Below are 18,176 nucleotides of genomic sequence, written 5' to 3'. Positions count from 1 at the left end.
GAATAAAATTGGTCTTCTTTAGGTTTAATGATAATATGTTGCTTTTTAACCATTTCGATAACTTAGGTAGTTCAATGTTAGAGAATTTTAGAGAAACTTGGTGATATGGATTTTGGTCGATGGTTCGACATAGAAGAGGGGTAATCTTTTTGTGTACGACTTTTTTTTATTAAGCAGTTCTTTAATGACATTCCATGTAGATGATATATTACATTCAGCATTTTTTAATTTGTTTGAAAATATATATTTTTTTGGATGGCCTTATGATACTGGTTAGCTCACTTGTGAAGGGGTAAACTAAGTTTATACAGTTTGTTTCTTTTCCTTATTGATGTGAGAATTCCCTTCGTAACCCATGGGTTAATAGGCTGATTATATTTACCTTCATATACCTCACTTAAGAAATCCAGCCATCTGATTGGTCGCAATTGCATTCATAAACTTTAACTATTTCTGTAAAATTCCCAGTAACCATGGTTAAAACAGTTCTAAAATCCCAGTAACCATGGTTACCGGGAAAATAGTTCAGTCTCCATGGTTACCCCATAGGTTTACATGTTACAAAATGGTTTAAGCGATCGAGGATACCGTACGTGTGCGAAGAATTGGTCGGTATTTTCATACAAGACAAGACAATTCCAAACAAGACAAAAATGGCTAAAGAAACTGTCCCAAGATTTCAACTTATCAAATGCAAGACTCGCTGACAGCAAGAACAACAAAAAAGGTACGTGAAATTATCCATAAACATGTTCGTTTAGATGCTGAAAATAGAGTACCAGCATAGACGTAGACGAAAATAGATCTAGATGTCAGGGTGTCTGATCGCGCACCCGATGTTGTGTGCTATATTCTTCCCATAGAGATTACACGCAATGCAGTCTCTATGCAGTCTACGTGCATTGCGCGACCATGCAAAAAAAGTCAAGTTTTTTTTTTCAATTCGAGATTCAAACCTTTATCTGTTGTGATCCTGAAGGTGATACTCAATAAGTGAGGTGTCATCCCGGCCCCCCCACTCAGTGTTATTTAGGGTACGCATATGCTCGTTCCCTATTTTTTAAAGCACCCCCTATCTGAGGACTGCCAACATTTTCGAACCCCCCTTTCGCGGGCTTTTCGCGGCCTTTTCCTGCTTTGGAGACCCCCCTAAATCAGGAAAAATGCTCAATGTACCCCCCTAAATTCGGAATAATTTCTCAGGAGTCCAAAGAGATAAGAAAAAAAAAGAAAAAACACCCCTTTTTTGAAGAAATCTCCGGGTGAAAATCAAATACACCCCTTTTTTTACAATTCTCGGGCCGGACTTTGTCGCACGAAAAGTACCCCTTTACCGGACATTTTGGCAACACGCATGCGGTCATTCCGACCCCTGAGTGGGGGGGGGGGGGGCCGGGGGTGTCATATGAAAGCGCAGGTTCTTCTCTCTATTCCCCACAGGGCCGGCCCACCCCCAAAATTGTAAAAATATCTTGCTTAGACTTGAATCTAGATCTAGTCTACTCTCAAAGATACACTCATAAAAAACAACCATGCAGATAAACTAGAGAAAGGCCAAGGTGGTGTCATTAGTTGACTCTTTTGTTTTCGGCATATAAAAGTATTAATGACTGCTTTAATATTCGAGAAATAGTTGTTTTTATACGCTCTCGGGAAGGTTACAATTGGGCTATTGCCCTCGGCACGCCTCGGGGCAATAGCACAATTGTAACCTTCCCTTGAGCGTATAAAAACAACTATTTCTCTCAAAGCAGTCATTAATACGGTTCCATGACACATGCTCCGCCGACGATTGCTCCGCCGACATTTACTCCGCAAAACGCGACAATTGCTCCGCGACATTTGCTCCGCGACATTTGCTCCGACGTCAAATGCTCCGCCGACAGGTGCTCCGCCGACAGTTGCTCCACCGACAGTTGCTCCGCCGACAATTGCTCCGCCGACAGATGCTCCGCCGACAATTGCTCCTCCGACAATTGCTCCGCCGACAATTGCTCCGCCGTCAATTGCTCCGCAAAACGCGACAATTGCTCCGCCGACATTTGCTCCGCCGACATTTGCTCCGCCTGAAGCGACACTTGCTCCGCCGACATTTGCTCCGCCGACATTTGCTCCGCCGACATTTGCTCCGCCTGAAGCGACACTTGCTCCGCCGACATTTGCTCCGCCGACATTTGCTCCGCCGACATTTGCTCCGCCGTCAATTGCTCCGCCGACAATTGCTCCGCCTGAAGCGACAATTGCTCCGGTGACATATGCTCCGCCGACAATTGATCCGACGACATTTGCTCCGCCGACAATTGCTCCGCCGACAATTGCTCCGCCTGAAGCGACAATTGCTCCGGTGACATTTGCTCCGCCGACAATTGCTCCGACGAAATTTGCTCCGCATGAAGCGACACTTGCTCCGGTGACATTTGCTCCGACGACATTTGCTCCGCCCAAAAAGTGTCCCATTAAATACAAATGCTACTAGTACTACAACAAATGCTTCGCCGACAATATTTTTTTTTCACGGGTTGTTTTTGTTTCTTTCTTTTTTTCTTCATTTTTTGAATGCATTTCATGACATTATGTAAATGAAATGAAATGAATGAATATTGATGAAGTGGGAGGAAAAAGCAGTTGCCTAAAAGTCATTTCGAATATACTGAAATAACTTTCCATCTATCACTGTACGTCCCACATAATGTACACTAAACACTCATTACATGTCATGGGAAGTTTTTTTTTTTTAAAAGTAGAGCAGCAAGCCACATTCCCCAATACGCGCATACCTCCTGGTTAATTTCAAACAGCTCATCAATATGTAAGACCTGAAATTACCTCAATGAAAGAAAACTAATAACATGAGAGGAAAGAAAAGAGCAAAAAAGACAACCGTTTTTTTTGCTATTCCCCATAATGTTTGATTTAAAAAAATAAAAAATAAAATTATAGCTCCTTACGCAAGTTCTCCGGCGAAAGATAATTACTCCGCTCAAAATCTGTTTCATGTATTACTCATTAGCTGATCCAAAGCTCAAGGCTATCTCTCTCTCTCTCTCTTTCTTTCTCTCTTTCCCATGCTCCTCCTTTTTCTGTTTACACCGTTTTCTTGTCTTCTTTGCTCTTTTCTTTCCTCTCATGCTATTAGTCTTCTTTCATTTCCATCACTTCTTCTCTGCTCCCTCTCGAGTTCTATTTCTCTCGTGAAATTGAAACGTAAAGTAATACAATCATGTAGTACATTCTTGTTTAGAATAATATTTTCAATAATATCCAGTCCATTTTCTAAAGGTTTCTTTCCTTTAGTTAAGTGTATGTAGCTTTAATATATATATGTTAGTGTGCAAAACACTCCGTTTCATTCGAGTACTTTGTTTTCACTAAATAATTTAAGGGACTCACGAAGCCACCGGAAGAAGAGCAATTGGCTTATCATGAAGAACTAACATCAAACTGCAACAAAATGATTTGTATAAATGTGAATAAGCAGAAAGGCTGCCATCTCATTTTCCGGTCTGAATGGGTTCTCTTCCTTACGTATATAAGTGCCCTTATTTTCTAAACTTTTTTTTTATATTTGTGTGTTTATTAAATTGTCAATCATATAAAAATTACATATTTACAAGTCATTGGTAATAATTAGACAAACAAAAAAACCAATATGTATAAGAACAACTAACAATAATGAAAGGACAAGAAAGTTATAAAAAAAAAACATTATAGTAAAAAAAAATACACTGTACACATATAAATCATAGTTTGAACTCCAGTGCATAAAGGGGAGTGGGGGGGGGCACAGGAATAAAAGTTAAATCAACATGAGTATCATAAGTCAAATCGCCATTTCTTAAAATGCGAAACAAGCTTGTTCCTTTTTTTCGCTGAGAAATATTCAATATCTTTTTGTTTCTTTATAAAACTCTTAAAAAGATCAACACTTGGTAAATCCCCCTTACTTATTTTCTAAACTTCCATGATGACCTATTACATTGTATAATGCTTTACCTAGTAAGATGCATTGATCGAGGTAATTTCAGGTATTACATATTGATGAGCTACCTGAAATTAACTAGGAGGTATGCGCGTATTGGGGAATGTGGCTTGCTGCTCTACTTTAAAAAAAAAAAAACTTCCCATGACATGTAATGAGTGTTTAGTGTACATTATGTGGGACGTACAGTGATAGATGGAAAGTTATTTCAGTATATTCGAAATGACTTTTAGGCAACTGCTTTTTCCTCCCACTTCATCAATATTCATTCATTTCATTTCATTTACATAATGTCATGAAATGCATTCAAAAAATGAAGAAAAAAAGAAAGAAACAAAAACAACCCGTGAAAAAAAAATATTGTCGGCGAAGCATTTGTTGTAGTACTAGTAGCATTTGTATTTAATGGGACACTTTTTGGGCGGAGCAAATGTCGTCGGAGCAAATGTCACCGGAGCAATTGTCGCTTCAGGCGGAGCAATTGTCGGCGGAGCAATTGTCGGCGGAGCAAATGTCGGTGGAGCAAATGTCGGCGGAGCAAATGTCGGCGGAGCAATTGTCGCTTCAGGCGGAGCAATTGTCGGCGGAGCAATTGTCGGCGGAGCAAATGTCGGCGGAGCAATTGTCGCTTCAGGCGGAGCAAATGTCGGCGGAGCAATTGTCGCTTCAGGCGGAGAAATTGTCGGCGGAGCAATTGTCGGCGGAGCAAATGTCGGCGGAGCAAGTGTCGCTTCAGGCGGAGCAAATGTCGGCGGAGTAAATGTCGGCGGAGCAATTGTCGCGTTTTGCGGAGCAATTGACGGCGGAGCAATTGTCGGCGGAGCAATTGTCGGCGGAGCAATTGTCGGCGGAGCATCTGTCGGCGGAGCAATAGTCGGCGGAGCAACTGTCGGCGGAGCAACTGTCGGCGGAGCATTTGACGTCGGAGCAAATGTCGCGGAGCAAATGTCGCGGAGCAATTGTCGCGTTTTGCGGAGTAAATGTCGGCGGAGCAATCGTCGGCGGAGCATGTGTCGGGTTACCCATTAATACTATACTATTATTAAGCTTTGGGAGACATGTATCAAAGTACGATTAAAATTTTGTCCAAAATAAGCAATATGCATCATCTGTATTATTGCACGATAAAACATCTTCCCAATTTTCGGATTCTAATTTTTCGATTAGTCGAGATATATTCCGCTCAGTAAATCTTCGGACTTTAACTTTTTTGTTCGTTTTTGGAGGTTTAAGTATTTTTTTCAAGTATTAGAAACAGTGGTAGATGATCTCAGATCTCAGAGTATATTAAGCCTGACCCAAGTCATCCGATAGCTATATTAATAAATATATTGTCTATTAAGGATGATGAGCGGGTATCTATCCGTGTAGGTTTATCAATTGTTGGGAAAAGTGCATTAGAGTACATGAGTGTACGTAATCGGTTGATGTTATTATTATCCTTAATAAGGTCAATATTGTAATCACCCATTAAACACATAACTTTATTTTCATCATTAAGGTTATGTAATAAAGTGTCAAAGTCAGACAGGAATAGGTCTATTATTTTTTGATTGTTTGGAGGTCGGTAAATTACACATATAATAATTTTTTTTCTTTTCCCATATCGATTTCGACACAAAGTAATTCTGCACTATCATCTAGCCTAACTTTATATGATAATGTTTGTAAAATATAAAGGGCGACTCCACATCCTCTTTTAGTTTGTCTGACATGGTGGACAAATGAATAATTATGAATTTCAAATAAGTTCGGAGAGTTATCAGTCAACCAGGTGTCAGTAATTCCAATTACAGAGAATGGAAATGTAATATCAGACAACAATGAACAAATTTTATCGTAATTTTTAACCAAACTTCTGGCATTAGAGTAAAATAGACCAAAATTTGTACAATAATTACCTGTAACTGTAGAATTAAATTCTTCTGGTAAGTAATATTGACAATCGACAGATTGCTGTTCGTTAACAGTTACGTCGTTAACGGTAATCATTAAAGAGTACAAGTAATAAATGAATCCATGACCTGGTATGAAGTAATAAATATATAAGCATGCACCCTACGATGTCTAGAAATCCAAAAAAATACATAAGGAAACACAGATCTGATTTACAGATGCATTGCAATTTAAACATACGAAATATCAGGCCGAGTTTGTTTTGTCTATAGTAGAGTGAACTATGGTCTCTCCGTAACGTTATGATAAACATACACAATATTCTCTCTTAATACTGGGAAAACAGGTAGAGGGAGGATACGGAGAGAAGAAAGAAGTAACGATAAAGAGAAGAGAAGTGAAAGGTAGGAGGATGGAAAGATGTTTGTAAGAGATATAACACTGTAGATGTAGTATACACGGTATTAAAGTAATACATTGTATAATATGTATAATCAGGTTCTATATAACATTGTCAATAAAATGATAGAAAACAGGAATAGCGTTACCAATAAACTTGGAAGAAATAAAGTGTCTATTCCAAGGTTGACAATAAACTATTTTAGGATTTTAAGAAAAATGTGCTCTCAGCTGATCTAATGCCACTATTTAAGTAGCCTACCAGTTATTGTAACTTGTTACTGATAACAGGTTTCTATGAAACAGGTACCACTACCAGGTACACGAACACGGAATTGTTGGAATACGAGTGCGGAATTTAAAGCCACATTTTTCGCATCCTTTCACATTCTTCTCCACTATTTTATACAATTTTAAAATTCATTAGTGTCATGCATTTAAATGGTGATCTTTCTTCATTGTTTTGAAGACACACTTGTACGGTCTGTCTCATGGACTTATTTTAGTCACTGGGGTTATATATGTCTTTTGTGCTCCAGGCCTATTAAGGTATCCAATTTTGTTCCAACGACTTTTTACAACTTGGTAGAATCCAACAGTGGCGGATCTAGGGGGGGGGGGGGGTAATGCCTAGTCATAATTTCTACCCGCGAAATTTCGTGCGTGAGGTAGATGGGTTGAAACCGACCTTACAAAAACCAATTATATGATATATAGCAATTCGTTCAAGATGTTGCCCGGTGACATTATGTTCAACGGTGTTCTGATAGACAGGGTAACATCAACTAAATTTTTAGGTCTTTATATCGACGAACAATTGAAGTGGAAAACTCATGTAAATAATCTATGCAAAATATTATCAAGGAACACTGGTGTAATTCGTAGGTTGAAGTCTACTCTTCCTAAAAGCATATTACTTATCTTGTATTCAACTTTAATTCTACCTTATATTAATTATGGTGTGCTTGCTTGGGGCAAATCTCTAATAACACAATTAGATAAAATATTCTTTGCTCAAAAGAGGGTAATAAGAACAATCTGTAATGCTGACTTTCGTGCTCATACAAATCCTCTTTTTTATCATCATAGGATTTTAAAGGTAGAAGATATTTATTATATGCAATTGGGTTCCTTAATGTATGATCTCAACTCAGGTGTACTGCCACTGGCATTAGACAAGATTTTCAAGAGAAACAATCAAATTCACAATTATGCCACAAGAGGTGCTTCTGCATTCCACTTACCCCATGCAAGGACAAAGTTTACTCCCAACACTTTAGTTTGCACTGGACCAAGGTTTTGGAACACTCTTGACTCAAGCATTAGCCATTCTGTCAGTATATCTGTCTTCAAACGTAAACTGATATTGTACTTATTGAATAATTACTTAGTTGTTTCTTAATCTGTACTGTCGTGATTTATATTTGAACTTAATCCATTCCTCAATTTACTACTGTATAGCAACTGCCGACTTACCTTTTCCCTTTTCTCTCCTTTCTCGCCTGTAGCTAGCTTTCAGTTTACAGTGAAAGTATATATATATTTTTCTTTCTCCCCCAACTCGAGCTCTCCCTCTCTTCCCACTCCCGCCCCCTCTCTCCATGTCTATATCCCACATTATTATCACTCTTATCTCCCCCTTTTGTACATAGTCTCTTCTCCCCACCCTTTTTTATTACTCAGTTAAACCATGTGTATAATCATATGGTTATTGTTTATAGTTATTTGTTTTAGTACTTTAGCGCCTTTGACGAACATTTCTTGTATTAATCTATAATATAACCAGGCTGTTCTTGTTGTTTATGTTATTGTTTTTGAGGGACCTGACCTCTACAAGCTAAGCTTTAATTAGGTCTCCTCGTCTTTTCTTCTTTTGTTTTCTCATGTAAATGCATTGTATGAACTTGATTCTTATAAGTGTTCCTCTTATATACTTTGCATGTTATACATTTGTTAAATTGTATTACATTTATGTTGGAAGAAAGACAAATAAACTTGAACTTGAACTTGAACTTGAACTTGACTTTTGGGTCTGTTTTGAGAACTCTGACAGATACGTTCAGGTCGACAATTTTTTTGGGGGAATGATCTTTCCTCTAAGTAAATTAAGGACTTCAAATCGCATGGATAATAAAGGGTTTTTCGGGAGAGTCCCCAGACTAGCTATCAGTGCAATATGATGAATATTGTCTATCAATCTCTTGTTGAAGAACTGATAAAAATCATCTACAGGTCACTTTTTTTCTTGTGTTGTTTTATATTTCTTGTCTTTGTTTTCCCTACAGATTATTCAGCAACTTATCTTCAGAAGGGCGGTTCACATTTCATCTCCTTACCAACCACCACTACAACACGATTGTATATCGCAACCTTACTACAAACAAACGCTACAAATGGATTTCGAGTTGTGTTTCAAGACGTCCCGTATCTCGAAAATGATGATAATATAGTCCAAATAGGGATAGGTAACGATCCGTCTGACATACAGTCTGTCATCATAACTATCCATGGATACACAAGATACGCTCCTGACGATGTATATGTATATAACAATGAGATGTGGATTGCTGCCATAGGAGCAAAGAGTGACTCCGAGCTTAAAATGGACGTTGAGATCATTTCCATTGACCTATCAAGTGAGTGTTGAATTAATTTTATTTTAAAAAAATCGGTGGAATCTAAAGCTGTGTGTATTGAAGCAGTGATTACTGGTATCTTACCAGTTGTAAAATAAGAATTGTTCAATACAGGTCGAGTGATAAAGATAAACCATGTTTCCAGTTTTACCAGCAAAATAGTATAAAGAAGGCCAATTTTTAACGCGCCTTATTACTAAAAGTAATTAAAAAAACCTAGTGTATTCAATCGCAAAATGTCCAAGCATAATAATGTTATTTTTCTGTCCATCTTCTATTTTCTACCAGCCTTACTTGCCTGTTCAGGCTCCAAGATGATCGTGTTACCGACTCTCCTTTGCGATGGACTTTACCACTGCGATCATTACGAGGATGAATTAGCATGCAGTAAGTCAAAGATAAGCTGCTCGTTAGTACTGCGTTTCTTATAAGTATGACTAGTTTTCTGTACTTTGTGATTTTGTAGCATATGTTATTAATAACTAATTCTAAGATTCTATGAAAAATTTGCCCTCAGCCAATCGAATGCGACGAATTCAGTAGATTATACCAGTTATTGTAACTTGTTACTGATAACAGGATTTATGAAACAGGTCCCAGGTATACGAGCACGGAATTGTTGGTATAAAGCTACTATTAATACGAAGCCCTGTATTTCGCATTCTCTCACAATTTTCTCCAATGCTTTATAAAATCAAGAAAAAAGTAAACATCATTAGTTTCTTGCATTGTTATGGTGAACTTTCTTCATCATTTCTTTATTATTTTTTTACCTAAGCTCGTCTACTAGAAATCAAAGTGTGTGCGTGCGTGTGTGTGTGTGTGTGGGGGGGGGGTGCATGATAGTATGCACGTCGATAGTCACTTAGAGGTGTTCTTGTACAGAATCTTCCAGACAAGACAGGATTTATTTCAGAATTTAGGAGAAGCGCACCTTGCCGGTCATGGTATATATTTTTTCCATAGATTTTCTGTAGTATGGCTGCAACGCTTAGTGCAAATTCCTTCAAGAGTTCAGTTGGAACATTATCTGACCAATATTTTTACCTTCGGGTTTTACACCGGCCTTTCATGTCGTCGAATGGCTATATCTTTGTTTGACATTAAGCCTAAGATCTTTGGGAGGGGGTAGATATTGGATCCCTCGCACGGTGCGAGCCGCCAACGCCATGGTAAATACTCTATTTTCGATCAGTTCGATAGTAGCTTGATTGAAGGTGGACAAAGTGAGCTTTAGATAGACCCATTAACCCTAATAAGGCCGGGGGGGGCATTATGCCCTCCCCTCCACGATTTTTCCGATTGCTCGGGAACGCATATGGATGGCGCCCCGCCGCTCGCTGACTTTTTTCTTTTGAGTCTTGCGCAACTTTTAAAATAATTTTTTTGAAAATCAGACCTACGGTTACAAGGTCACGTGACCTTTTGTCTTTGCATGTCAGCCCGAAAATCGCTCATTTTCGTGATTTGTGTACAAAACACATGGAAAAGTCATTTTTCCTAAAAACAGATCAAACATGGGTTATTGGGTCTTGTTTAAAGTTTAGGTGGTTGTTTTGGGAGTCAAAATAGTTGAATTGTAGTAAGAAATGAAATAAAATAACAAAAACAATGAAATACATAAGTTAAAAAACCAATGAAATACATAAGAAATTATCAAAACAAGGGATAACATGAGGAATAAGCTGGCTCTTCCAAATTTTTTTGTCGTATTATTATTCAGAATGGTCTAATGGATATAGTGAAAAGGAATGCTTAAATATGAATAATATATGATTTATGGGTAAAATGTGATTTTTATGACTTTATTTGCATAAATTACCATAAATATCAAAATGAGTAAATTTTTCAAAAAATTGAAATTATCATATTATTCTATACACTTTACTTGACATGCGTGCAAATTTTCGCGGCGATCGGCCGCTTCGCGGCCGAGATCTTAAGGGGGGCCATAATGCCCCCCCGGCCATACTAAGACCTCAAATAGCCCGGCCTTTTTAGGGTTAAGCTGGTGACTATTGAAACAATACTCACTTAAAGGGATAGCCGAGTTCTGTTACAGAGGGCGCTACACAAAATATTTTTTTGTGAGATAATACAAAAATGGTTGTCAAATTTGAAAGAGCGTACAATTTAAATGACCAAATCATCTTTGTTTGATCAAATCGGTTCAGAGACGGCTGAAATATCCATAAATATAACGATTTATAATACTTGTGTACCACCACAAATATTAGATGTAATACCCCTACATTATAAGTAATACATTATCAAGGATATCCTTCAAGGTTTTATCTTTTAATAATAATAATAATATTTAATTTTTATATAGCGCTTAAAACAAATGTCTCTTTTACGTGATCAAAGATACTGCTTCAACACCATACTTTGCTGTTGTATATGATGGTCTGAACATATTTTTGTGTAAGCGAACGAAGCAAGCGAGCAAATCTTTCAAGATTTTTGAGGTCACATTGCGACCGTTTATTACAGAGCCTGATGGGGTGTTAAGTACAATCTCTTAATGAAAACAAATAAGACCTTCAATTTATTTCTTAATGACATGACCAGCGTGTCCACACACAAAACAATTTATCCCGAAACTCTATAACGAAACGTCGTGTAAAGAATCATCGTATAAATTTCAGAGTGTCCACACACAAGAAACATCGTATAAATTCCAGGATGCCCACACACAGAAGAAAGTAATCCTGAAACTCTACAGCGAAATGTCGTGTAGGTGCGCAGTTTGCTACTGCGGTCATGAAATGGAAGCGAAAATGAGAGGTCGCTTGAGGTCACGTTAAGCCCCGCCCAGTTAGTTACACTAGTTACACTCTCCCTGTTCACACACAACATTTTCCGTGATTAGGCGTGATTAGGCGTGATTCTTTATTGAGTTTCAGTTTGAAACGATGCCCAAACCTGCGTTTCGTTAGACTAGTTTCGTTATACGACGTATCGTTAGTGAGCGTCCACACACACAATTTTCATCGTAAAACTATCGCGAAACGGTATCACTATCGCGAAACGGTATAGCTAATCACGCTTTATCACGGAAAATGTTGTGTGTGGACAGGGGGGACATTTAAATGCAATCGTAGCGAGCGAGCTTTGGGGATTATTTGAGAAAAATAGCTCGCAGTCGATTTATCAAAGGGTCACATAATATGGGAGACTATGGGAAATCCATTTTTTGAGGGGAACTGAGAGGCGATAAGAAACATCGTATCATATAGCATATAATATGGTAATTATGTCTCGGTCTTTTTTTAACATGAATGACGGAAATGTAGGCTGAATGAAGTTGTCTTTAGAAAATTTGTACTGTCGAAACCTTTATATCCCTGAACAAAAAGCAGATGGTTACTTTTCATGTTATGATGTCAAAAAAAAAAAAAAGCGGACACTTTTTTTTTTTTTTTTGGTCTCGAAATTTGAAAATTTGACATTTTGCTCCGTTGGGGGGGGGGGGGGGGGGGGGGGGGGGTAAGGTTTTTTTTTTTTTTAATAATTAAAAAAAAAAAAAAAAAAAAATCCAAAGGGGGGGGGGGGTTTAGGGATTTTTTAGGGGGTTTACACACATAAATATACCAAAGGGGGGGTTTAACCCCCCAAACACCCTCCCCCCCCCCCCCTGCGTACGCGCCTGATTATTACAAACCGAAAGGGGCACTTGTCAAATTAAAAGGTGCATCTATCAGATCTGGATAGGGGCATTTATCAGAGGTGAAAAGAGGGGCACTTATAAGAAAGTGGAACGGACATTTATTAGAAAGATGAAGTGAGCACTTATTACAAGAGAAAAGATCACTTATTAAAAATGAAAAGGGGCACTCGTCAAAGTAAAAGGGGCACTTATCAGAGCTGAAAATTCGTATTTTTAATTCCTTAAAGGGGGCACTCATCACAGAAAAAAGAGGCACTTCTTACAAGGGAAAGTGGCAAATTTTGGAAAGGGAACGGGGCACGTGTCAAAGTAGAAGGGACACTCAGAAGTTTTTGGGAGGGCGCTATTTGTTGGCAGCCACAAGCGATATGTCGCTGGAATAAAATCAAGGTAAATTTATTGCTCACAGCCGTGATTTTCACTTCCTTTATAGTGAATTGTGTTATTTGTACTTTTGTCATCATTTTGAACCGGGATTTGTGCAATATTGAAGAATGGCAGCTCGTAAAACTACGTTTGTTTTGAACGCCTTGATACTGTTCTTTGGATTATGTATGTACATTACGTGTATGTGTGTGTGTACGCCAATTCCTTGGCGTCAAAGAGTGACGTTGAATGACTTAAATGGTAACAAAGCCATTTCCTTGAACTCTAAAAGGTCGCTCGACCCTGACTTAGAAAGGTCGCTTGATATCGTCCGTGAACCTAAATTGCTCCGGATCATCAATAGAACAATGGAACTGCAACGCATAACGTACTCTATGAATCAGCTTTACACATTACGTAAGCGGTCCAGGTTACCGTTGCCTGGTGATGTGAAGCAAGTTGCTAAGGAGTGTGGTATATTCCTAGCCCGCGGATGTAGGGGCGGATCTCGCAGGATCCGCCAACTTGGTGTTCGCATTACGAGTCGAAATGACCCCTCCCCACTATCAACTGATGCAACTCGTTCTAACCTTGTAAACATACATACTTCATCTAAAAAAAAAGTAAACACCACGAAAATTTGATTTCCCTCGAATGCTTATGAGCAATATTAGATCGCTATCCAACAAGGAGGATGAACTTCAAACAATCATCCATGAGAGCAATATTGACGTGAAACATGGTTGACCCCGGAAACTGTTGATTATTTCGAAATGAGTGGCTTTAGCCATCTTCACAAATGCAGAGATCATAAGAGAGGAGGTGGAGTATCCATTTACATAAATGAACAAATGCCACCCAGACCTGTACCTGACATACACGTTCCTGAAGACATCGAAGTGGTCTGGGGACAGATTCGGCCTCGTCGGCTGCCACGTGAGATATCAAGTATCTTTGTGGCGTCAGTCTACTTCCCACCAAATAGTGTCAACGAGCTAGAACTGGCCGACCATCTCATTAGCTCAGTAGACCAACTAAGGTCGAAGCACCCTTCTGCTGGCTTCGTCGTAATGGGGGACTTTAACCAAATGAACACGTGATCTGTACAAGCACTTCGCTCAAACAGATCGTCAAGAAACCTACCCGAAATACAGCTACATTGGACAAAATATTGACAAATATGAAAGACTTCTACAGCGAGGCTGACGTCATGTCACCGCTAGGACTGAGTGACCATAATTCTGTTGAGTGGGGTCCATTGAATATATTCCCCCCAAAACGGAACGTTTTCTCCAGACGAGTCATTAGACCGATGCGCGATTCTGACATAAGATCCTTCGGCCGGTGGATATCTGTTCAAACTTGGCATGTTCAAGATGCTGTGACAACATCAGACAAATGTGAGGCATTTTACACATCCTTTCAATCAGCCATTGACACACATTTTCCAACAAAGGAAGTGAAAATCCATCAGAAGGATAAGCCATGGGTTACACCATCTATTAAGGCTTTAATTAATCAGCGTCGAATCTTCTTCAACATTGGACAGAAAGGCGAATGGAGAGCCTGCTCTAATAAAATCATCCGGAGCATAGGTAAAGAGAAACGCCACTTCTACCATGATCGTGTGGCTCAGCTGAAATCGGACAATCCTACCTCGTGGCACCAGCATATTAAGCTCATGACTTCTAGATCACAATGCTGTCCAACCATTGACGTTCCCGGTTGTGATCAGTCGTACCCATCGAAGATTGCAGATACCATCAACAAGCGATTTGTAGATGTTGCTAGCAACATCCGGCCCCTCCAACTATGCGACTTGCCATCATACCTGCCGTCTCAGAGACCCCCTACTGTGCAGCCATGGGAAGTTTATCGAGAACTCCAACGGTTAAAACCTGGAAAGTCCGCTGGTCCCGACGGAGTACCTACCAGATTGATCAGGACCTTTGCGTATGGAATAGCCTATCCACTAACCACCATCTTGAATAGCTCGTTCGTGGAAGGGGAAGTTCCCAACAGATGGAAAAAAGCTATTGTTGTGCCAATCCCGAAGGAAAAGCCTGCTAGAATCGATAAACTGAGACCGATTGCACTTACAGACCACTTTGTGAAGGTAGCAGAACTTTTCATAACAAAGTGGTTGATGTCTGATATCTCATCCAAACTAGATGCCAAACAGTTTGGAAGTAGACCAGGTAGATCAACAACACACTGTCTTGTAGATATTGTAAATTTTCTAACGAAGCAGGCCGACAAATTAGGTACCACATCCACTTTAGTCACAACTGACTTTTCTAAGGCTTTTGATAAAGTTGATCATACAGTAGTTATCTCTAAGCTTATCCGCCTTGTGTCTTGTCCCTCACTTGTACCTTGTATTTCTAACTTTCTGACTGGTCGCACCCAGTGTGTTCGCTACCAAGGTGTCATGTCTACCTGAGCTCCAGTGAACGCGGGCGTCCCACAGGGGACACGCTTAGGCCCTATCTTGTTCCTAGTCCTAATCAACGACGCATTGGCATCCTCAAATTTGGAGCATTGGAAATACGTTGATGACATGACAATAGCGGAAGCGAGACCACGGGTTGCGGCTGCAGAAATCCACAATACCCTATCTGAACTCAACACATGGTGCACTAACAACGCCATGCAGCTTAATGCCAGTAAATGTCATGTAATGAGAGTAAACTTCGGAAAAACCCAACTCCCTCCAATTAATGTAAGTCTTGGGGACCAGACCCTTGATGAGGTGCAATCAATCAAAGCCTTGGGGGTACTACTACAAACAGATCTGAAATGGAACAGCCATGTCGATAACATGGTGCGTAACGCAAATAGGCGCATGTATATGCTAAGAACCCTGAAACCATTCCAACTACATGTACCATGGAAAGACTTACTATGTGTATACACAGGCTATGTCAGGCCCATGGTTGAATATGCTGCTCCACTGTGGCATCCTGGCTTAACCAACAAAACGCCCAGATTGAAAGGATCCAGAAACGTGCACTCAAAATTGTACTGGGATCATTGTACGTGACCTACGAAAATGCACTACAAATGAACAATCTCCAAACCCTAGACAATAGAAGGCGAGAACTTTGCAAAAGATTTGCTAAATCACTAATAAATTCACCTCAGTTCAGGGACTGGTTGCCACGCCCACGCAATAATAGATATTCTCAATCTCTGAGGAGGGTTGCTCCTTATCCCGCAATCAGATGCAGAACTGATAGATACAAAAGAAGCCCAATTCCATTCTTGGTCGACCTATTGAATGATATGTAACTATAATCATCAGACATAGCTACACTTTTCGCTTTTCACCCCTTATTATATTTGAATTTTTTTCAGTTTGTTACATGATATTAATTTTAATGAATTCTATCCAGTTTATTGACAAATCATTGCTGTATCAATCGTAACTCCTAAACTTATTTTCCTCTTCCATTCTCCCCTCTGTTTCTATCACTCTGTCTCCCCCTCTCTCTCTCTCTGTCTCTCTCCTATTCTCTCTCTTTCTTCTCTCCTTTTCATTTCCCCTTTCTCTCCTATTGTATCCGTCACCCTGTATGTGTCTCTATTGTAACGATTTGGAATAGCTGGCCCCATTTAGAAACCAATCAGCCCATGTTACGCTTTGAACCTATGAATATTTAAAGTATATCTATTTTTGCCTTTGTAAATCTTAACTTATTTTCTGTCAAATGTAAATTTCCAATGTATCACTGTATTTTACTGAGCTTTTTAATCTGTTAAAATCACGCAATTATTCACTTTTTAAATCCATTGCAACTATTGTATAAGCCTGTCTGGTTACAAACAAACACGACCCGTTTAAATTCAATGAATATCGGAGAGAAAATATTATTGCATGTTCACATTTATATATATATCTTTATATTTTATATTTTTACTATGAACTTGAACGAATTTTGAATTTATATCTTGTAATGTCTGATTTCACATGTATTTATTGTAATGTAATTTTTTTTAATCAATTTGTAAAAAGTCACACAATTCAGCCTTCGGGCTGCGAGATGATTTTCAATAAAACAAACCATTTTATTATCAGGTGGGCTGTATAGCGTACAGACCACCTTATAATTTAGTTAGAATTGCATTTATTATTATTTATTTATTCTTTATTTTTCTTATTTCTAACCACTTTTTTGTGGACAAGATAACTTGAAAATGGCTCGATCAAATGCCTTGAAATTTGGCACACATATGTATAGGCATATGTACAAAGCACAATAACGTTTTCAACATTGACCTTCACTGATGACGTCATCTAGGCGCCATTTTGTAAAATTTTACGAAAATCAACTCATGATCATATCTTCATAACCAAAAGCTATTTCTCATTCATATTTATTACGATCAAGGTCAATATCCGTCCGGTCAATTTCAGGTCAAAAAACGCGCGCGTGCGCGAACGTCCGCGCGTCAATGCGCGCGCAAAATTTTCAAATGCTCAAAATCGTCTCAAAATCATTTCGCATACGTTTTAGGCCATTCTAAGCATTTTATTAAAAAATCGCGTTTTCGCGCGCAAAGCTATTACGCAACATAGAATCGCCAAAAAAAAATTTCTTTCATAATATTCCACATTTATTTACAATTAAATTGATACCATGTTTGTCTCTTTATGACTATTAATAATGGAATGATCGACCGTTTAACACAAGTTTCCGTGCGCGCGAGCTCTTGTAATACATAGGATATATGGGCAAAAACATGCCTAGATATAAAATCCATTGTAGCTCTTTAGGATGCAAGGTGACCCCAATTTTTTTTTCATATTTTAATAGAGTATGATTTGGAGATATTTTTCATGTCTCATTTGACCCTCAATTAACTCATGACGTCATCATAATGGCCTCCGAAATCAAAATTCAAATTTGCATATTATGACGTTAGCATATTTATGGAAAATTGATTGTATCTCTGTAAATATTGATCGATTTTCTTCCAAATTTTGATATGTTATAGCTGAGACAATTTTTTACAAATGCAATTCCTATTATTCTTCATTTTGACAAAAGCATTATGGCGTATTTTTGCGATTAAAGGAGGCATGTTAATTTTTCACATTTTGTATTCTCCATGGGACATGACTTTTTCTCAAAACACGATTCTACATTCCCGTCTTTCGCGAGCAATATCTTCTTTGTTTTAGCTTCATTTACGCTGAACTTCGAGTATGTTGTAGCTGAGACAATAG

General features: G+C 38.7%; 1 protein-coding gene across 3 annotated transcripts in view; it reads left to right on the top strand.

Annotated features, from left to right (window-relative positions):
- Positions 1-18,176, top strand: part of LOC100888963 — a 76,987-nt gene that overhangs the window by 21,078 nt on the left and 37,733 nt on the right. For all 3 annotated transcript variants that reach the window (XM_030990049.1, XM_030990048.1, XM_030990047.1), the window contains exons 6-7: positions 8,560-8,910; positions 9,199-9,297. In XM_030990049.1, the coding sequence (XP_030845909.1) occupies positions 8,560-8,910; positions 9,199-9,297 (450 nt within the window). The remainder of the gene's footprint in view (positions 1-8,559; positions 8,911-9,198; positions 9,298-18,176) is intronic.

Source organism: Strongylocentrotus purpuratus, unplaced genomic scaffold, assembly GCF_000002235.5.
Source record: "Strongylocentrotus purpuratus isolate Spur 01 unplaced genomic scaffold, Spur_5.0 spur5_scaffold_19, whole genome shotgun sequence".
NCBI lineage: Eukaryota > Metazoa > Echinodermata > Echinoidea > Camarodonta > Strongylocentrotidae > Strongylocentrotus > Strongylocentrotus purpuratus.
Note: the sequence above shows the minus strand (reverse complement) of the source record. Positions and strands in the feature narration are given on the sequence as shown.